This window comes from Mugil cephalus, chromosome 11, assembly GCF_022458985.1.
Source record: "Mugil cephalus isolate CIBA_MC_2020 chromosome 11, CIBA_Mcephalus_1.1, whole genome shotgun sequence".
Lineage (NCBI taxonomy): Eukaryota > Metazoa > Chordata > Actinopteri > Mugiliformes > Mugilidae > Mugil > Mugil cephalus.
The window spans coordinates 21,996,970-22,019,421 of NC_061780.1; the positions used below are offsets into that span (position 1 = coordinate 21,996,970).

The window sequence follows — 22,452 nt, forward strand, 5'->3', positions numbered from 1 at the left end:
CCGAGGCTAAAGAGATAAAAATGTCTGAAAGGAGACACAGCTACACAGAGGCCAACCACTAACAGGAAAAAATAACTGCAAAGAGGGGCTTAACGACATTAATGTCAAAACAAAGGCCTCGAACACATAGTAAATGGAACCCATTGTTTCACAATATGTTCACGTTCGTGGGTCCTAAATTCTAAAAGACAGAAAATGTGTTCACGCTTAGTCTCTTTGAAAGTCAAGTGACTGGTGTGCATGCCTGTGTGGTACATGTGGGGTGTTTACTGTCCTTGGACTGTTGGGTTGTTGAAGTGGCATTTTAATGAAGAGCACCCAGACTGAGTTTATTTCTAATAAAATGCATTGGATTCATATAATGTGCTGTGAAGGCAGGTGAAGTTTGCTACAGTCCTCCCGTGGTACTCACAACAACTGTCTGTGTCACCTTCAACAATACTGGATTAATGTCTGAGAGCTTTTGCCTGAAGAAAAGCAGAGAAAGGGATTGAGGCCATATGTGGTACAAGATACCACAGATACATTGTACATTAACTTTTCTTACTAAAAACACACAATATTACACAGTAGGATAATGGCGCATGCAAATAGACTGCTACACACCGCTGGAGAGAAGAAATAGAAAGTTTGAAGGTGACCTGTAAATTCTTGCAACATCTCAAATCAGTTCCACGCATAATGTGCAAGGGAGCTCCATTAAAGTTGTTCATACACACATGTAGGTATAAATGAGAAACAGCCCCGTGAGTTTAAAGGCGGTGTAGATTGAGAGTTCAGCCTAGTGTGTCCACAACACCTATTTTGCATAATGTGGTATTTGTGAAAGCAACACCAGAGATGGAAGTTTCATGCTCCGATCAGATGGTCGAGAAAGCTCGTTGTTTTAAAAACAGCCTTTCAATATAGCGCAGTCTGAGCGCACGTTATCTTCTTTCAGTGTTCACCAGAACTATCCACAATGAATACTTTGTTCGTGAAAACATGTTTCGGTTCCGCTGAGTATCTGCGACTTCTGCATTTCTACTCCGCCATCACATGTATCACGACAAAAGAAAAAAGAAAAACGTAAGGTTTCTCAAAATAGCGTTGGGCCCGTCGTAGCTGTCATGTCACATCTGGCAGCCTCTCGTATGAAAAGACCAATAATATGCTTAAAGGAGCATGCCGTTAATAACCACTGAACAAATGTCATTTTGCATGTTTTAACAGTGCCGGCTAGTAGAGTAATTAATGAAGTGTTCGACAGCGACCTTTGCAACTTATGAGTCGAGCTCATTCATTAGTAACATCTGTGCACCGTACACATCCTTTCTGTAATCAGTGAGTATCCTACTATCGAAACACAGGAAGCCGTTTGTGGTTTGGTATGTGTTCCTGCTAGTAGCTCTCTGTCAAACCATACACACGCACACTTAAGTGAAGGTGTTATCAAGCTTTCATAATTTCACTTGTACGAGATGGAGCCGTTTGGGATGGTTTTAACTGTAAACTATAGTATAGTATACGCACTGTGCATTCATTCAATCCAATCACGCATTTTTGGATTTTATAAATAACAACAACATGAATACTTTCCGCAAGTTATCTTGATGTGACACATTCAGATGCATCCTTTGTGATGCTGTGCCTCATGTGGCCAAGCTGCTAAAATGCAACATACAACAATTTTATCTCTTTTTGATTTGATTTACCAGCAACTAGTAACATACAAACGAGTATGTTATTTTATTTCATAGCTATGATATCTTGTATTGGTGTTATACTGCTGTACATATACCTTGGGCTCAAGTCTCCTCTACTTGCAATGCCGTTTTCAGCCACATGATGACAACCTACATCAGCTTTTTGCTTTTGGTACTGAATGTTGCTGCAAGCGTCCATGAGCAGAATATACAGCCTGTTTAGTAGAAAAATAAGCATTAGTACAATGCCTGCGAGCGGCTTACTCACTATTGGCTTATGCTTAAAGAATGAATGAACACATTACGGTCACACTTCCGATTCATGGAACACTTCTGATTGTTTTCTCAATGGTATTTCACTGTAACTCATCGAATGCAATATTTGATAACTATTGCCACATAAAGCACCTTGTTGATTCTGCAATTTTAAGAGGTGACACACTTCTTTTTAACACCATTGTTTTGTAGCCTTTGCGAAAAGCCAAGGCGTGGTGAGGACGTCAATCCCGCTTCAGTCCTTCTCGGCCAACGGCCGAGGTTTTTAAGCCTCCCCATCTGCTTATCAGCTGGATTTGTGTACAGTTTGATCCCTTATTGTGCTTGAGCCATTATTGTGCCACCCCCACACAGCAGGTGGACAAAAAAATGCAAATGTGGGCGGTGTCATAAATAGACACCGAAAAGAGAGAATACATGGATGGGCAGTTTTGCTCAAATCCTCCGGTTCTGAGAGAATTGTTTACTGTCTGTGGAGAGCCAGTATCATTAAGAAAAAAAAAAAAAAAAAAAAAACATGAGAGAATTAAATGAAAGCCTCATTTCTGTCTGTGGAAACGTGCGCTTTAAAAGGATAGGAACGCAATCCTATAATCTACATTAACCATTAGTTGTCTATAAAAAGTAATCTTTGTGGAACATACTATTATATTTGCTCTGTTTGCTCACCTGAAATTGATTTTACTGATCTGTAGCAGAAGTCAGAACTTATGTAAGATGTGAGATAATGTGTTGCTGTTAACTCCAATGTTGATTCTTGTGAAAAATCAGTCAGAATACAGCATATACTTGATAGTAAAAAGAATTATTAGCAAGGTTTTGACTCATAATAGAGTGTAGAAAGAAAATCCATAGTCTATTTCGCCCTTGCTTGAGATATCTAGCTTTACTCGCAGCTGCAGATTAACCACACCAGTGACAAGCAGTGGATATTCCCACATGATAAATTCATAGCGTGCCAGAATTTCACACAGTGTTCCTAATCCCTAATTTCCTCTCCTCAGTGTTCTTCCATTGCTTACTCAAGGATCATCGCTTGAGCAAAAGCATGACTCATGTAACTTAAATTCAATCCAGCTCCTCTATGTGAACGGATTATTTTAAAGTCATCTTACATTGACCTGTACCAGTCATGTGGGTTTCCATCTTTGTTATCAGTTTAGAAGCAAAGACACAGTTTTAACTGTGGATATGGAGGATGTAACATTTCAGGACAACATTTGCATGCATTCAAGTTTCTCTGTGAACTAAATGCAAGCTCATACGTGTACCCGTATCAAGGTTATAATTACACAACCCCTGTGAAAACGCATAAAAAGTGGCGTATATAATGGAGCTGATTATAAAAGACAGCGTAAGGTGTGTGAACCAGTCAACTGGTAGTTTTCCTGCCTTTTGTCTGATTGCTGACATGGAAAATTTCTTAAGCATTCCAGGTATACGCATAAACTCAAAGTACTGGCAGTCAGCCACTTATGATGCAGCACTGTGTTGAAATGTTGAAACGTCATTATGAGGAACCAAAACGTATAAATACTGCATAACTGCTCAGTAACCACCACTGGCAATAAAGCTGCATCAAAGAAATGGCATTGAACATGGAAAAAGACATCAAGGGTAAGGAAATTGGATTATTTTCGGTTTTTATTGTAGATTTTAAAGACAGATGATTAGCATAGCTTTTGTACTTTACTGATGATACTGTGCATTATTTCACATTATTATGCTAATTTTACACAGTGGGTGGTTATGGGACTGGGTGAATGATCTTTGTTGCTATGCAGTGTACGAATGCTCCGAACATTTAAAGATTGATTGATTGCTTGACCAAATCACAACACTGACAGAACACATTATTATAAATAACTATAATAATTTTACAGTTTAACCCTCAGGAGTGTCTGAATCACATGACCAGTTTAAGATAATGTAGCAGCAGGACACAGCATCACTGAATCTGTGTTTCAACTTTTGTAGAAAGTGCTAACTTTAAACTATAGACCAGTTTTTAAATTGTGTTGATAAGTAAAACTAGTGTTATTATAAGTAATTTATGACACATTTTTTCCTGAATATTGTCGTGGTGTTTGGTGCACAGAGAAAGGGTGAAAAGCAAAATGCCAGCAAGCGGAGGTTGCCAGCTAGCTTCAAATACTCAAAAGAAAGAACTAAAAAAATAACACCCTTTCCTATTGGTAGAAAAAAATGCATCCCACAACCCATGAACTCAAGAAATAATGTGTCAGAGGCAGTGGGAGTGGGGCTATACTCAGTCATTTACTCCATTTTAATGGAAATAATTATTAATAGCTTTGTTGTTTGCTAAATTTATACTTTAGATTTACATCCTAAGTTAAAAAAAATGGTTAGTTCAACATGTTTGTGGATTTTACCGTGAAAAATCTAACTTTTCCTACTGGGATTTGGTGGTTTTAGTCTGGTTTTAGGTCCAATGTATTAATACAGTTTGTTGAAATGAAAAAAATAAATAATTGTAAAATGACACATGTGAGGTTGTGCTTAAAAGAATGAAACCTAACCTAAAGAACAAGGGGAAGAGTTGGTAGTCAAAAGTAATCAAAAAAAGCCAATTAAACTCTGGACTCCAGAGGGTTAACTGCTGTTGATTCATGGCGCAAACAAGTCATGGTGCAAGTAAATAGACTTTGTCTTTAACTTTATAAGCACCTAACAATGACTTGACTATGACATCAGTGAACGTCATCGACATGGAAACTTCAATATTACTAGGGTGTATGTGATGAAGCAGAGCTTCAGCAAAAGACTGATCATGTCTTTAGGTTCATTTATGTCTTACAGAAATGCAAATAATACAACATGTTGTAATCATTCAGTAACCACTAAACGAACATCAGAGGTAATGTTGGCACAGATGGCCTCAAGGAACAAACTTGTAAAACTGCAGAGGTAGACAGTGTTGAGTTCTGTCTCCACTACTGCCAAAACGATTGAGTCATGTTTGAGTAATGTCTGTATCTGATCTACCTCAAATAGCTTAAAAGACATCAAAGGTTTTATTTGCTTTATTCAGGGGCGAATCTCAGTGAAAACCAAGGCCCGAGGAACAATCATGAACACCAACCAAAATGTTCTGCGGATGTTATTGACAACGTCCGTCTCAATGATCCTGGTGTGGACCCACTGGAAGCAGAGAACTTCCTTCGCCAAACCATGGCCATGATTATGGAGGAAGCGGTGAAGAAGGCCATCGATGTTAAAGAAAAGGTAATCAATGGCGTTATTTACTCCCTCTGTTGTAGATATGTACCTATACAGCAAATTCTGTGAGGTGTTTTTACCCCTGCTGACCAGGTTTGCGAGTGGCAGTCCCCCGAGCAGCTGAAGGAATTGCTTGATCTGGAGCTAGGAGAAGGAGGGGAGTCCGAGTCCAAGATCTTGCAGCGCTTAAGAGACACCATCAAATACAGCGTCAAGACCAGTAAGTTCTCTATTTGTAAGGAAATGGTATCAGAGCTTCAGTTTAATGGATGGCTAGCTCAGCTCTTCTGCTATGCTAGCAGCATTAGCATTTATGTACCAAATCACTTACACTGACTCATGCTTGACACAACAGACTCTACGTAGACATGATAAAGGCTCGTCACGTCTTCTACATTCAAGACAACCTGAGTGAAAGAGCCACAAAGCAATTATTTTCTTTGTATTGGTTGATTTTTTCGTTGTGGTCGGTGAGAATCTCTCAGTTGTAGATTTGTGTCTTTTTGTTGTTTGTAAGTGGGAATCTATTTGCAGCCACTTTGAACCCTGGTAGGTTTTGATGCTTTTCGGGAGTTGTTTAGCACCTGTGTCTCTTTCGGACTGATTTCCCTCTGCTTTCACTACTTAGCCCCTTGTGTGTCTTCTTTATGAGTTAATTTTCCGTGTCATTTTGAATCATGTGGCTCTAGCTCTCATCAAAAGGCAAATTGTGAAAGAACAAATGACATTTTTTTGCAAAGACGTAATAGAATAGTAATAGTAATAGAAGTAATAAAGCAACCCTGTTTAGATGTATGGGGGAGTTGTTCTTTCTGTTACACATGTTAGGACATTAGAGACTAATTCCGCGTTTGCCTACTGCCTATACTGAACAAGAAGAGCACACGTCCAAATTTGTACAATGAAATTAGCACACATCTCAAAGCCACAATGATCTGATTGTCACCCGCTCTAATTCATCTCTTTCATTATTTCTAGCCCATCCTCGTTTCTTCAATCAGCTCTACGCTGGGATGGAGCCCTACTCTCTGGGGGCAAGTTTCATTGCTGAGGCCCTCAAACCCAGTCTGTGAGTCACACCACTTATAATATATGATGAATGTTTGTGTTGAAATCCTACAAGGATTTGTGCAATGCAGCGTTCGATGAATTTTTCTTACACAGAACATTATGCAATTTCTCTGAACAACAGTGTATGTGTGGTTTCCATTAGGTACACATATGAGGTGGCTCCAGTCTTTAGCCTCATGGAGGAAGCTGTGTTGAGAAAGATGATGGAGCTGGTGGGCTGGGAGGAAGGAGGTGATGGGATCTTCAATGCAGGTAGGCTGACATATATTAGCGCATACGGTGTCACTTAAAGAAGTTGGGGACCTTCATGATTTTCTGCATAAAAATTACTCAGAATATCAGAGAACCCAACCAAACAAATGCAAAAGTATGGGAACTGTATGCGAGCCCCTTGTAGTAATAATGTAGTAATAATATCCACAGTGTTCTGGAGGAATGTTAACCCATTCCTCAGTACAGGAGTTGGAAGTTGTGAACTGCTTGCTTTCACAAAATGTCTATTGGATTAATGTCAGGACTTTGAATTGGCCGTTACAAAACATTCATTTAATTCTTCTTTAACCATTCTTTTTTTTTTTAGGTATAATTCACAACAACACGTATAAACCAAACCAAACAATTCTAATCTGTCTCCAAAACATTGTCCCAGTCATGTTCTTTTGTTTTTGGAGAACAACGTCTTTGTCCTTGTGACATACACCCTGGTTGTTCAGTGTTTTCCTGATAGTAGTGTTATGATCTTAGGGGTCATAATTTGTATTCTGTCTTGGTTTTCTCTCTGTTGTGTTATCCCACCCTGTCCAGGGGGGGGGAGCTGTGTCACACAAACATTAACATTAGTCAATGTGATGGAGGCCTTTAGTAGCTTTCGAAGTTCTCCTGGGTTCCTCTGTGACCTCTCAGACTATTATAGAGTGATCATTGATGGTCGACCACTCCCACGGTCGTCTTAAGTCACCTCCGCTTGATCACATTGTGTCTGACTTTGGATTTGTGGATCCCGAATTTTTAAAGATGCTTTTTTCCACCCTTCTGAGCAACAGTATTAAGCAATCGCAGATTATTATTTAAACAAAACAGGGCACTGAACAACACCTGAGTCTCATTACGTTAATTGGAAACACTGCTAATCTGATTTGGCCTCACAGATATGAAACACTGGCTCATTTTCCTGAATTAACGAGCACAATTTGTTTTGATTGAATTGAACTTGGTGGGTCATTCGTTTTTATGGAGAAATATATTTATGTTGCGGCCCACATCTGGGGTTCCATTTCTGGCTGCTAAATGTTGGTGACATGCAGCCCTGGAGTGGGCAATCCATGTGCTATATACGTAGACCACATTTACTTTGCTATCTGGGACGTTTCCATCTAAAAGGTGTGAACTGGGGTGTGTTAATAATAATCATGATCAGATATACTTTAACATCTGCGTCTCAACACATAACATCTGGAATGCTTTTTTCCTTTCAGGTGGTTCGATGTCCAACATGTACGCCTTAAATTTGGCAAGGTACCGTCACTGTCCAGACATTAAAGAGCGTGGGCTCTGTGCTTCCCCACGACTCGTTCTATTCACATCACAGGAGGTATGTTCTCTAAATGCCACCGCACAAAATGCCTGTGGCTTAATTTTGATGGACTTGTAGAAATTGATAAAGTTATGAAATAGTTTCTCTGGTGACATTTTCTAAATTCCAGAGCAAAAAACCTGCAGACCTTTTTGTTGAATGAAAAATTCTTTGTTGGAGCTACCCTTCACCTTTTACTTTCATCACCTTAATAAGAAACATTTTTTTTTCCCCACAACATTAATTAAATCGTTGATATACTTATAATACTAATAATCGTGCCTCGCATGGTGATGTACTTTGTGTAAACATGTTGGTTGTGGTTCAGTTTGAAGCACTGACTGTTGTTTAATCTCTTCCAGTGTCATTACTCTATTTCCAAAGCCGCAGCTTTACTGGGAATCGGCACTGACAATGTCTGTGCGGTGCTTTCTGATGAAAGGTAATTTGACACTCTCATGGGACAGTTCTTGAGTGGACACATTTAACAGTTGCCATTGGCCTCGCTCCTATCATTGTGTGTTTGTGATAACTGAGAAGTCTAACAAGTCAGGAGTTGACCGGGATTATAACTGTTTAGCCACTCCCATCTGGATCATGAATTGTTTTGTGTGTTTGTCAGGGGAAAGATGATTCCTTCTGCTCTGCTGGAGCAAATAGAATCTGCTAAACGTGAGGTGAGGCGGCCGTCTTCCCTATTCTGGGGTTTGCTAAAAGCGCTTGACATAGTGTGCAAGAAAATATGTCCTTGACTGTGTGCATGTGTGCAGGGTGCCGTTCCCTTCATGGTAAACGCCACAGCAGGGACCACGGTGCTTGGAGCGTTTGATCCCATCGAAGAAATCGCCGACATCTGTGAGAAGCACAACCTGTGGCTGCACGTGGATGTGAGCTCAAAGATGAAATCACTCATTTACTTCCTGAAATGCATCCATCAGTGCCCGTCATTCTTATTCTTTTACCTTTCTTTTCCTCAGGCATGCTGGGGAGGAGCAGTTCTTGTATCTAAGAAGCATAAACACTTGGTCAAAGGCATCCACAGGTAAATAAAGAGATGATATCACAGAGGTTAGCGATAATTTTCTAGCCCATGTGCTGTTGAAAAGGCATCTTTACATCTCAGTAAAGGTGCATGCCGGATATCTCCAGCAGTGATAAAACGCTCATCGTGTGCACATTCTGTTCTGTGTGTTTGTGATAAGAGCTGACTCTGTTGCCTGGAATCCTCACAAGATGTTGATGGCATGTCTGCAGTGCTCCGCTTTCCTGGTCAGAGACAAAACAGTAAGAATAATCCCACTTGTTATCTGATAAAGCAGCTTCCGGCCTTCAAGCCCTGTGCTTTCTAACGTTTTTAACCCTGTAAAAGTGCAGCTATACCTTTGCAGAATTAACCTTTTCAGACCATTTGATTTGCTGCGTTGTCAGAAAATGGGCTATAAAAAAATATATATTTTTCAAATATTACATTGTGAGAACAAGTAAGTTAGAGAAACCAGACTAAAGAGGTACATTACAGTTTAGCACTTTGAATATTTGCTCCCAGAAGGACTGAAAAGTGTGTGTTTTTGGTTTCTCTGTGATCTCTAATGTATGACTCAGTGCTCAGAGTTCACCCTTTCAGAGTTAATTTGCTGGTTTGGTTTGTACAAATGTAGAAATTACAATCCTGGTGTGTTTTATCACATTATTATGCACATTCTTTACACTGCCGTAGATAAGACTTTTGGGTACAAGGGAAATTCATGCTAACTGCACTGCAAGGCATAGTCTGATTAGACATGGAAAGGCCACAAGCTCAATGAAATTACCACTATACCACTATTACCACTATATCAAGTGAGAGTCAGAGACTATACAAGTTTTAGTCACAACAAAATGAATGAACTTAGTGATGTGTCCCCTTGTGCACTGATTTTCTAAGCAATTTTCGTCCTCTCAGAGAACTTGCTGCATGCATCAGTTTCATAACTGTTCTTCTTCCTCTTCCTAAAGACAGGTCTTTCTTTTTTCTCTTTCTTTTCGATTTGTTTTACTTTCTGAGCCAGCTGTGGCTGTGCCAGGTGTGGGTTGCGGTATTTCAAAAGGGGAATGAACATAATGACTGCAGACCTGATTAAGAACATCTAACTGATCTGACCAAGTTAATTAAAAATGATTTAGTTTGGATTTGTTGGCAAAAAAAAAAAAAAAACAACAACAACAAAAAAAAACATTCTCGCAAGATTTTCACCTTAAACACTGTTGTCCATATCTGTTTCATCTATAACAATATCAATAAAAATTGCTGGCATTTCACTTCTTAAAATGTGGGACAAAAATCTGTAAAACAAATAATGTATTTGAATGCACACATGTTTGTGTCTTTGATACCTATTGAGAAGCTGTGCAGCTTTGAGTTAGGTTTGCATGTCTCCTCTCCCTCACACATACATCATATCTAGCAGAGGCATCAATGTCGACCCAATAAAATGGTAAAAAGATAAATAAAAGATGAAAATATAATCAATTTTACTCACCAGAACTTAAGAAACAAGTAGAGTGAAAGTGGCTGACGAGCCTCTGAGCCTCTGAGTTGACTGACCTTTCTTAACAATTATCTTGAAAATGGCTTTGACAATAAATCCTCAACCAAACCAATTTTTCTCCTCTTTCAGCCACTATGCGGTGACAAAACAGCTATTAAATCAACACAATTCTTTTTTATACATTTTTGCTCATCCAGCCCACAACAGATGCAGTTTGCTGGCTCTGGCTAGCCTAGCTCACTCTCTGACTACCCAATCAAGGGTCTGAATACATTACCTGCACCTGCTAGCAAGCCCTGGTATCATCACCTCAACATCTGAACTGTTAAAGCAACAGTTTGACGCACCACTTATTTTATGCTGCAGGGCCTGCAAAACTGATTCTGAAGGCCTCCAGGCAGATTTCTTTGACCCTAGCAACAAATCATGGCTGAAATGTGATTGCATAAGAGCTTTTATATGAACAAACATGTTTGGAAGTAGCACAACCAGGGTAAAAGCCATGAAAGGAAGTGAACAACACATCTGGAATTATTTAATAGGTATTCATGGAAAATATAATTACGTCTGTTATTCAGATATTTATTAGGCCATATATTTTTTAGTGTGTCCATTGGCATCTCTGGGTTAGTAATCTTATAACTGGCCCTCTTGTGCATGCACACTTCTTCCGATGAACTTCTTTTCTTCTTTGTGGTGACTCTGAACAACCCTCTGAGTACTTCCTGTCATGTGTTTACTCTTGCATCCGAAGACAGTGTATGTGCATTAATTTATTCATTCATTCATTTATTTATTTATGTGCCGTATAAACCTTCCCCGTCACTGTGCTTCCTCAGAGTCTCCTCCAGCGCTGCCACTCTGCTCGGGCCTCCTACCTCTTCCAGCAGGATAAGTTCTACGACGTCAGCTATGACACTGGGGACAAGTCGGTCCAGTGCAGCAGGAAACCGGATGCCTTCAAGTTTTGGCTCATGTGGAAGGCTCTGGGAAACAAAGAGCTGGAGCGAAGGGTGGACCGAGCGGTCGCCATGGCCAAGTTAGTCTGAGGAAACACACACAGATGCATTTTAATGGAGCACTCCTTATAGATAAATAAATACATAAATTGTACAGACACGCAGTGGGTACCAGTAACAATATTAAATAACTCAAGCCCTTGGGTTTAGTTAGAGTTTAGTTAGAGAAGTCAACTGGTGCACAGTGTACTCTAGTGGTGGAAATCATTCTTACATGTTGAATTTAATTGTCAGACATTTGTGACATTTGTTTTGAAGCTAAATATTATTCAAAAAATAAATCAGACTTAGACACATATGATTAAAATGGATTTTGTAGGTTTTATTGATACCTTACAATAACACTATTGTATTTGTCCTGTGTCGTTATGAGCTTGAAAGAACCTGTATTTAAGTTCGGTTGTATAGTATATAGTATTTTTGCCAGCAGGTGATCCAATAATTTGGGGATAAACTCTAAGATGTAGATGTAGGTTATATTGGTGTGGTTGCAGGACTAATAATCTAGGAATCTAAACCTTGTGCTTTGCTTAATTTGCAGGTACCTTGCACAAGAAATCAAGAAAAGAGAAGGATTTCGTTTGGTGATGGAAGTAAGTTCATCCACAACTTCACACTACACAACAGAAATAATAATACTCATAGCCATTACTGTTATTTCCATTCCATTTCCAAATATTCCATTGAAATATTCGTAGACTTATTCGTAGACATATCCAGTGTAGATTCTAAGTTGATCCTTTTCTCTCTGCAGCCTGAATACACAAATGTTTCCTTCTGGTACGTTCCACCGAGTCTGAGGAACCTCCCCGACAGCCCTGAACTCTGGAAGAAGCTCCAAGGGGTGAGGAGATTCATTTTGACATGTTGACGTTTGACTCGCGGGTGTCAGGGCTGTCAGTTATAGCAGGGTCCTCTTTCTTCCTCTGCAGGTGGCTCCGGTGGTGAAAGAGCGCATGATGAAGAAGGGCAGCATGATGATTTGCTACCAGACCCACGGCGACAAACCCAACTTCTTCAGGATGGTGGTCATCAACCCTCAGGTCAGCAGGGTGGACATGGACTTTGTCCTGGATGAGATACACAATCTGGGAAAGGACTTGTGAAGAAAGACTCACCTGACAGCAACAGATTTGGTCATCATTGGTATACTGTTACCACCACTGCACATTTCTTGTTGGATTCTTTGTTGTAAGAGACCAGAGTGCAGATATTTCTGCAAACACTACCAGTTTCAGGTGTCAAATATGTCATATGTACTACATGTTGGATGCAAGACTGCCTTTGCACTTGTTTTGTCGTTCCTGAATAACTATCATCTGAATTAATTGCTGTATATTTAAATGTTATTAGTATCCGACGAGTATCTGTTTATAATTACTGACTTTAAGTTGTTTTGCTGTCTGTTAAAAAGATGTGAATGTGAGAAAAATAGAGAAGTTCTAGAAAAGCGTCTGTGAACCACCTGCTGTTTTTTATAAGCTGAATTTGTTTTTGTGTAATGCAATTTTCAATATTTGAAAGAAATTAATAAAAATCAACAACCCCGGGTCTCCATGTGTTAAAGTCAAAACAAATAGAGTCATCACCATGAAATGAAGTATTCTGTGACCAATTTGTTTATACACTGATCAGGCATAACATTATGACCACGTAATATTGTGCATGTCTCTACTGTGACTCAGAAACAGTTCTTCGGAGAATGGACATGGGCCTTCTGAGGGTGTCCTGTGGTGTCTGGTATGGGGGGGGGGGGTCTAGGTCTGTGGTACATGTCTAGGTAAAATCCACACAAATGTCCAATTCAGAAGTTTCCCAGCAGAGCGCTGATTTGTCACAACAGGGTCAATGTTATTTACTTCTCCTGTCGGTGGTTTTAATGTTGTGGCTGATCAGTGTACCTCACACAACCCATTTCGAATCAGGGAAAGTGACATATAGTGTCTGTAGTGTAGTGCAATTTAAGCATAGCAGATCAACAAGTTAAAATTTTTTTTATATATAGGACTTTATTAAAAATGAAATTGACATACAAACAAAAACTTGGCCACACATGTATAGCTGCACAGATCACTTGGATGGAGGAACGTCTGAATGTCTAATTGTTAATCTTGTCCGGTCTGTTGCTGCTTTTCATTTCCAGCTTCTACTTTTCAGTTGTTGTTTTTGTTTTTTTTAACATTATCAAAGATGATCTCATGAACCTGGTGAAACATTTAGTGGTGAACACCTCTTTTCCCTCAGGAGTTGGTAGAGACCAAAAACAGAGGACAAAGACAGGTACATATAGAGCTTACCTTCAGCTAGAAACCACAGGAATCCATACAGTACGTATGATATCCAGCATATGACATCAAAAGGATGTATACTCTGTGTGAAATAGTGATTATACATTTGAATTCCTTAGCATTTACTTGTGGGAAACAATCTGCACATTTGTTATCTTAAACATACATTTGGACATCATGTAGTATTACTGCTACTGTTGGTCGCTCTCATTTTTCCAGAAGTCAACTAGTGATCTTTCTTTACAAGTCCTTTCCCAGATTGTGTATCTCATCCAGGACGAAGTCCAAGTCCACCCTGCTGACCTGAGGGCTGATGACCACCATCCTGAAGAAGTTGGGTTTGTCGCCATGGGTCTGGTAGCCAATCATCATGCTGCCCTTCTTCATCATGCGCTCTTTCACCACCGGGGCCACCTGCAGAGGAAAAAAATTAGATACCACATTTACTTCTACTATAATAGAAATGCATATATGGACAAATATTCTAAGTGCCAAATTATGCACTGTGTGCATGGGATGTACTTGTACAATCAATCAGTTCTGCTTTAGACAATCAGCAATCAGTTAATTAATTAATTAATTAATTAATTCTCAGAATTAGCACTGACCAGCTTAGCTTGTTTTTAACCTATTTTGTCCAAATTACATAATGCACACAGTGTTAAACCAAAGGCTGCAGAAGTGTTGCAGGTCAGGTTCTACTCCTTGATTTACTGCTCACAACAACAAGATTGAAGCATGACATTTGGATACCAAAATATCATTCATTGTTTTATTTGTCCTGGAGTACCTGAAAAGAAACCACGCAGACACAGGGAAAAAATGCAAACTCCACACAGAAAGGCCCCAGTCTGCCGATGGATTCAAACCCACAACCTTCTTGGTGTGAGCCACACCACCGTGCCATCCCTACGAAAATATCCCTCTTCACATCCTTAAAATTGCTGGTATAAACACATTGTTTTGCGTTGGGTCACTGGAGTTGAAAGGGGTTTATAGCTGATGTTCAGCATTTATAGCCGAACATCTAATTGGGTTAATGGATAAGCGATGATTAGTAAAAATGCTGGAGTTGGGAAGAACAAGGAAGACAAGAAGAAAGGGGAAGAAGAAGATGGAGGCAGAAGTAGGAAGAGGATTCAAAATCACTAAAACAAAAGAAGAATCTGGAGTTGTTGTCATTATTTCTATATATCTTAGGATGCTATTACGTCCGAGCCCTTGAGACTGAACTGGGCTGAATGTGTCCCTTTACCTAAAACGGGTTTGACCCAGCAGTCTTTAGAGTGCAGTAGTTCATTGCTTACTTTGTCCAGGTTCTTCCGGAGTTCAGGGCCTTCAGGGAGGTTCCTCAGGCTCGGTGGAATGTACCAGAAGCAAACATTTGCATATTCAGGCTGCAATAGAGAAAAAAAGAAAAACATTGAGAGGATCCATTTGGACAATATAAAAGATGTAACCGATGTCATGTGGCTGAGATGCTTTTATAGAACGTTTGTGAAAAACAGCAACATGAACTTAAGAGGTTTAGTTTGACATCATCAGGTATTTGAAAGACTTACTTCCATCACCAGCTGGAACCCTTCTCTTTTCTTGAGCTCTTGTGCAAGATACCTATAAATAAAAACACATTTAGCCTCCGGATGCCACAAGAAGCAGGGTTTAGCTCAGATTGTCTGTGGAACTTATTGTCTTCCCAGCCAAAATTTGGTCAACCGAAATTATAACCCCTGTAAGTATACATCCATACATGATAACTAGACGTTGCTGGGGTTTAGGGAGTGGCAAAGATCTTGAGTGTGCATGTACTGTGTGATTTTACGTTCAAGGACTACAGAGATGTTATATTTTCCCCAACTAACTTGGCCATGGCGAGGGCTCGGTCCACTCTTCGCTCCAGCTCTGTGGTTCCCAGAGCCTTCCACATGAGCCAGAACTTGAAGGCGTCCGGCTTCCTGCTGCACTGGACCGACTTGTCCCCCGTGTCGTAGCTGACGTCATAGAACTTATCCTGCTGGAAGAGGTAGGAGGCCCGAGCAGAGTGGCAGCGCTGGAGGAGACTCTGAGGAAGCACAGACATCAGAAAGAGAACATGCATCTCCTTCTGGTTGAAGACCCAAACACATCCCGCTACCGCGCTAACAGCCACAAACAAATGAATATATGATTTATGAAATAATGAGGGAGCTTGTCTTACTGTTTTGTCTCGGACCAAGAAAGCAGAGCACTGAAGGCATGCCATCAACATCTTATGAGGGTTCCAGGAGATAGAGTCAACTCTGCATAAGAAACATAAGAAACACAGTAGAGAGTGAAGCTGCAGTTAGTGTTTTGTGTCTGGACGCCACTCATGATCATTTCACTTTTCTATATATATTCTATATTTCTATATACTGTAAACCATAGGTCTCCAACATGGGGTCCATGACCCCTAGAGGGTCTGCGGAGGTACTGCAGGGGGGTCACAAAATCTTTGGTTGATTAGATAGTTTTTATATATATTGTTTGTTTGTTTTTGCTTTTAATTTTGTCTTTAAATACACAGTAACATGAATCCAACATATCTTAGTAAAGGGATAAATGGAGGCAGGACATCGAAATAAAAAAATATTTGAACCTGTGTGTTATTTGAATAGCTTAATATTGAATGCAGAATGATAATAATGATGTACAGTATATTTATAATAAATATTTATGATGTATATTTATAATTTTAACAAGTCTGAGTTTAATACAGAACACATATAGTAGGTAGGGGGTCCCTACATAATCTCTTCATCAGGTTGGGTAAAAACCCATCGCTTTAATCTGGCTTTTAGGTCATAGTTTTATATTTATTTCATTTTATTTTACAGGTTTATATTCTCACATTTTTATTTACTTATATGTTTTTTGAAGCACTTTGAATAGCATTCACGTGTTCTGAAAGGTTATAAATAAAATTTGATTGATTGATTGAAATATTAGGTAGCTAAAAAGGTCAGATTTATGCTTTTGTTAAGTCAAAATATATATTTTCTTTCTTATTTAATGGCACAAAGAGACTTCCATATAAAACCACATAACTATCTACAGCTGATTTGTCTTTTTGTAATTTTACTCTTTAAAGTTTACCTGTGGATGCCCTTTAACAAGCGTTTATGCTTTTTAGACACGAGAGCTGCTCCTCCCCAACATGCCTGAGGATAGGAAAGTTGAGAAAATGATCATGATGAGCGCTGACAGAGAGGCGTGATGAATAAAGAGGGATTAATCATTGAGCTCACGTCAACGTGCAGCCACAGGTTGTGCTTCTCACAGATGTCAGCGATTTCCTCGATGGGATCAAACGCTCCAAGCACTGTGGTCCCCGCCGTGGCGTTTACCATGATGGGAACAGCACCCTGCAAACACACATTGATAATACAGTTTTGCATTGATTTAAAAGTCATTAAACAAAGTCTGATATTTGAAACGTCTTCCTCACCTCAGTTTTGGCTAACTGTATTTTTTCCTCCAGAGCAGAAGGAATCATCTTCCCACTGAAAACACACACACATAAGGCAATGAAAGTTTTAAAGTAGTTTTCAATTAACTCTTCACAGAGGAGCAACCAGTATATCAGGTGGGATTACAGAGTTTGTGTGGGAGGCAGGTTACCTCTTATCAGACGGCACTACATAAACATTCTTGGTGCCAATTCCCAGTAAAGCGGCTGATTTGGAAATGGAGTAATGACCCTTGGACAGATTAAACAAGAGCGTGTCAACAAAATGAGATTTACGACAACAAATACATCGCACATTTCACACGTGCATTTCACTTTCAAATTTAGCTCACCTTAGAAGTGGGTTGCAGATCACGTAAAAGTAAACACAGAATGGAACATATGAAACAAATGTAAATGTTGCATTTGCATCATCTTTTCCTCATGCCTTTTCTTAATTTTGCCTATTTTAAATACGTGCATAAGCTGGAGAGTCCCAAACAGAATACATACACCGATCAGGCATAACTTTATGACCACTTCCCTAACATTATGCAGGTCTCCCTTGTGCCTCTGAAATAGTTGTGATTCATCAAAGAATTGACATGGGCCTTCTGAGGGTGTCCTATGTCCAGGATGTTGTTAGCGGGGGTCTTAAGGTCCTAATACATGAGGGGAGGGGCTTCTGTGGATCATCCCACACATAGTGGGTGTCATTGTTATGGGGTGGGTGCTAAGAAACATCCACATGAATGTCAGGTTGACAGCAGCAGCACATTGAATTGTCACAAGGTGGTCATAATGTTATGCCTGATCCGTCTATTTTCAGGTATTCAATGAGAAGGTGTGTCCAGACTTTTGACTGGTGTACATGGCACCCCCATAACCAGAGTAACCCACCTCCTGTGATGTTAATACGACCAGGCGTGGAGCATTAAAGAGGCCGTCCTCTTTAATGCCTGGACAGTAGCGGTATCTGGCTAAGTTCACAGCATACATGTTGGACATCGAGCCACCTGGAAGGAAATTCGTAACCAAGACAAAGTGATAAAGTCTTCGTTGTTGCGTGATCGATGTTGTAGGATTCAACAGGATAGACCCGGTCTGTGTACCTGGATTAAAGATCCCGTCTCCTCCTTCTCCCCAGCCAATCACCTCCATCATCTTCCTGAGGACAGCGTCTTCGATCAGGGTGAAGACCGGAGCCACCTCGTACGTGTACCTGACAGAGGCAGCATGTTCAGTGACTTCTGAGTCTGATATGATGTTGGGAATGTGAAAGCCACTGGACTGAACACCTCCACCTCCAGTGGGTTGTTTGACTCACAGACTGGTTTTGATTGCTTCAGTAATGAAGCTTGCCACTGTGGAGTAAGGCTCCATCCCTGCGTATAGTTGGTTGAAGAAACGAGGATGACCTAGAGAGACGACACAGAACCTTGTGACTGTTGTCTTAAAGTGTGAAACTAAGTGCAAAACTGAGTTGTATCACAGTTTTTATTGCTCAGCGTAACCTTTGCTGTGCATATAACATTAATGGGTGGTATAGACTATGGCGACAGCACAGAGCATACGCAGACCCTGGAGTTGTAGCACTAGGACCTGGTATCCCAAGTGTCGGTATTTCAGTATCCATCTACACGTCATCTATTAAAAGAGTCTTAAAAATGAGAGGCCACCTTCAACGACATTGTTCTCACTGACTCTTTGACCCTTGTTCACTCTCTAATGGACTGTTTTGCTAAGACTGAGATAAAAATGTCACATTTTGATGTTTTCCATCTGGCCAGGGCCACTTAATGATACTCATTGAATTTCAAAATCCCACCGAGTGTCTGTGAAAACCAGGTTGTTCACGCGTTCACTTCATGAGTTAAAGGTTGAGTTTTCAGGTTAAATAAACTATTTTGAGTTTTCCTGTGCTACGGTTTCCTCCCTCGATCCAAAGACACGTAGGATACACTGACTGGAAAACTCAAAATCACTGGTGGGTGTGAATTCATGTCTAACAATTTTTTTTTTTTTATGAATTATAAATAGCGACCGCACTACTCCAACATTTTCTTAAGGATTCTTAGAACTGGCTGGCTTTGCATTTTGGTCAGACACTTCATTCACACAGCGTCATTGTGTGACCCCCTTCTCCATAAGAAAGCAAATGACCAGTGGTTAATTTGAAATAGTTAATACAACTTACAGGTGTTGCTAATGTGAGTGTCTATGCTAGAAGCTGTTTAATCATTTAAAATCTCAATTAAACAATTAAACAAAGGATAAGAACATGCCAAGACACATTATTTATAGTCTTCAGATCCCACCATATAAATTCCATTTTAAACATGATGTTCTTGTTCCTCTGCTTTCCTACTGTACTCACGTCTCTCCCGTAACAGATTTGGATCTATATGACACCATTATTAAGTCATAAACCGTAGCAGTCTCACTGAGTCAGGTGACTTACCGGTCTTGACGCTGTATCTGATTGCATCCGTGCAGCGCTGCAGGATCCTGGACTCCGACTCTCCTCCATCTCTCAGCTCCAGGTCCAGCAGCTCCTTCAGCTTCTCGGGGGAACGCCACTCACAAACCTAATGGAGGACAAAACCGTCAAGGTCAGCAAATAAAGCACGTAAAGTTTATTGCCGCTATTACAGACGTCCACAGCATGCGGCGGCATCCTGCAGAAGAGTACGATGGCTGGATTCTTACCTTTTCTTGCACATTAGTGCCCTTTTTCACTGCCTCGTCCAGGATCAGCTCCATAGCTTTTTCGATGAAGCTCTCAGCTGCACATACGTCCACAGTGGAGCCATTGATGACAGGCGTCTCAGCTGGACAGCATTTAGTCTCACAGGAATTCACCCCTAAAGCCCAACGAATAAAAATAACTCTGCAACACGTTCGTTCACTTGTTCTGCTTTGAGCATATTCTGTTAGAACCGATTGTTCTCAATCAATTGCATTTTCTATTTTTTTTTTTTTGCATGAAATTGAGTAAGACCTTTGGAACTTGCTATAACTAAGAGGTATTAAAACTACAATGACCCAGCATTTATTGTGTATGCATATCTGACCCTTTAATGTCCATTAGACACACATTATCTGCATCTCTACTTTATTTTAACGCTTTGATCTCCAAATAAAATCGCGATTATAATATTAAGATTCCATTTGCATCCCGCCGGTGTCATCCCTCCGTTTAACAGCCACGCTCTCACACTCCAGGTCCCTCCTCTCCTTGACCTCTGCGCAGGATTCGTCTTTTTGATGTTAGTCATGGCGAGCGTCCAAACCGTTGAACCGGTTTACCCCCCTCGATCCAAGCTGCTGCTTATCTCTTTGAACTTTTAACTCGCCATACAGCTGGGTATCACGCCACCAATTTGAGTGACGTCATAGAGCTTTATTGGGCCTTAGGGTGCACTGTAAATGTTATGGTTTGGCGCTCGAAGCTTTCGCTGAGTTGAACTGAGGCCATTATCTGTTCAGTGTTTAGAAGCAGCTGTGTCAGTGGGTCCTGACGCAGCACCCCATGAAACACGAGTACGTAATGCAATTTATGTGCAGGCAACTGTTTTATGTCTAGGGTTTGAGGTGTCTTGGAAAAAAAATAGAATGATACAGACTTCGTAGTGTTTTAAAAGCCCCCATAGGTGCTATTACATGCTATCCAGTAACATTCCCACAAGACTAATATATTATTATAGTGTATAATTAAAATATATTACAAAGTTCCACCATATATATAAACATAATAATAATTTTTACTGTATTGATCCCACAGGGTGAAATTATCTTTGTGCATTTTACCCATCCAGTCATTCACACAGTAGTGTACAGTGGATTTGACTCAAGGCACCTCAGCCAGAGACATGGAGGGAGGTGAACCTATGACCAGGCTCCATCTCTAACCTACTCCACAGCTCCAAGAGTGCACAGTCAGAGCAGTGGGCTGCAGCCTTTAAGGCCCAGCGGAGCCCGGGGGAAGGACATGTCAGATGCGCTGTAAGCACGAGCTAAACTTTGTTAATACTTTAAGTGTTGTGCACATTTTTACTGCAAATAATCTCAAGATGTGGTTACAAATGCAAAGGACATATCCTGCAATAATGCACATTACAGCAACACTAAATAGCAATGGTTCAAATTGTTTGCACATACTTTGACTAAAACACAATCTAGCTGTCCAGAGAAAATGACATGAACACTTACTGTTCATGTTTGTCTCCACACTCGATGCCATGGCCCTGCTGTGATGCTGCTGTATTGTGTCCCTGCAGATTACTGCACACTTGCAGGAGGATGCCTGTATTTATACACAGAAGGACGGACTCTCCTGATGTCATGGAATTTCCCAGTAAAGGCTTTTGGATGCAATGTGACAGGAAAAAAGCTGCGCCACAATAATTTCCTTATGGTGCTAGTGATTTTTCCCTTTCTTTCTTTCTTTCTTTCTTTTTTTTCTTTTTTCTTTTTTCTTCGGTAAAGACGATTACGCAGCGAAACATAATTCCTCCTTTTAAAAGCATTGGCTTCGGGTGCAAAAGTACAATGATTCTTCTATTAAACCAATTCCACTGTCAGAGAAGGATTTACAGTTGCTTTGCTCTGCAACACCTTAAACTACCTGTAATTCTATCTAAAAATGGAATATATTTTCACTGCATGAGAAAAGAGTCCACAAATTAAACTTTGGATGCTCGCTGCTTTTAATTAATCTATAAAATGAGACCTTTATTAGGAATGTTACAACATTTAAGTGTAAACATTTAATGCAAATTAAGGTTAAGTTAATTCAACTATTTAGTTGTTTAGCTCTGAACCACTACTTCTGATAACCTGAAGTAATGGGACTGCTTTTAAAAACATTTAGAAGATAACTAGGTTAAAAAAATGTTTATTTTTTTCCTTTTAACTACAGTCTCACTAAAAACACACATGCACAGATTCTTTCCCCAGAAATATACTTCTTCTGAAGGTCTGGGCTGAGAAACCAGCGCAGGGTTGACAATAAATGCACACGCGGCATCCACAAACCCAACGTTATGTAACGCCCCCTTCATCTGTGAGCAGCGCTGCCGCCAGACCAGTAGAGTGAACATTGTCCTCTCGCAGCAGCTGTGGAAAACTACTGGACTGCTGTGGAAAGTTACAGTTTCAGGAAATTTATTGATGAGTGTAATAAGAAATTGACCAGAGAGAGTAAACACGAGGGGGGAGGCTAGAGTTCAGGTGGATGCTGGGACAGTGCGAGCAGCAGCCACCGGCTGCAGTGATGATGATGTCGATGATGTCAGTGCAGATTT

General features: G+C 40.2%; 2 protein-coding genes across 2 annotated transcripts; one reads left to right on the forward strand and one right to left on the reverse strand.

Moving 5' to 3' along the window:
- The first annotated feature begins 3,454 nt into the window (after window positions 1-3,454).
- LOC125015850 (acidic amino acid decarboxylase GADL1-like) lies at window positions 3,455-12,943 on the forward strand. Its single transcript, XM_047597861.1, has 15 exons — window positions 3,455-3,578; window positions 5,014-5,207; window positions 5,295-5,421; window positions 6,180-6,270; window positions 6,415-6,524; window positions 7,748-7,863; window positions 8,208-8,287; window positions 8,468-8,522; window positions 8,616-8,732; window positions 8,823-8,887; window positions 9,048-9,129; window positions 11,213-11,412; window positions 11,934-11,985; window positions 12,147-12,236; window positions 12,325-12,943. Exons 1-15 carry the CDS (start codon window positions 3,548-3,550, stop codon window positions 12,496-12,498), a joined length of 1,584 nt encoding a protein of 527 aa, XP_047453817.1. The 5' UTR covers window positions 3,455-3,547; the 3' UTR covers window positions 12,499-12,943.
- Window positions 12,944-13,552: 609 nt separating this feature from the next.
- LOC125015777 (acidic amino acid decarboxylase GADL1-like) lies at window positions 13,553-21,453 on the reverse strand. Its single transcript, XM_047597733.1, has 15 exons — window positions 21,359-21,453; window positions 19,856-20,010; window positions 19,608-19,734; window positions 18,474-18,564; window positions 18,259-18,368; window positions 18,047-18,162; window positions 17,320-17,399; window positions 17,147-17,201; window positions 16,947-17,063; window positions 16,795-16,859; window positions 15,878-15,959; window positions 15,543-15,742; window positions 15,243-15,294; window positions 14,988-15,077; window positions 13,553-14,094 (listed from the first exon to the last, which is right to left on the reverse strand). Exons 1-15 carry the CDS (start codon window positions 21,387-21,389, stop codon window positions 13,921-13,923), a joined length of 1,545 nt encoding a protein of 514 aa, XP_047453689.1. The 5' UTR covers window positions 21,390-21,453; the 3' UTR covers window positions 13,553-13,920.
- Window positions 21,454-22,452: the final 999 nt, after the last annotated feature.

Bases quoted from the DNA above. Each gene is read 5' to 3' on its own strand.
- LOC125015777 (XM_047597733.1), bottom strand. From the start codon at position 21,389: ATGGCATCGAGTGTGGAGACAAACATGAACA. The intron at 17,202-17,319 runs GTAACCTGCCTC...GTGTGTTTTCAG, and splicing joins GTAGTGCCGTCTGATAAGAG to TGGGAAGATGATTCCTTCTG. The intron at 14,095-14,987 runs GTAAGCAATGAA...TTTCCTCTGCAG, and splicing joins TCCGGAAGAACCTGGACAAA to GTGGCCCCGGTGGTGAAAGA.
- LOC125015850 (XM_047597861.1), top strand. From the start codon at position 3,548: ATGGCATTGAACATGGAAAAAGACATCAAGG. The intron at 8,888-9,047 runs GTAAATAAAGAG...GTTTGTGATAAG, and splicing joins TTGGTCAAAGGCATCCACAG to AGCTGACTCTGTTGCCTGGA. The intron at 11,413-11,933 runs GTTAGTCTGAGG...CTTAATTTGCAG, and splicing joins CGAGCGGTCGCCATGGCCAA to GTACCTTGCACAAGAAATCA.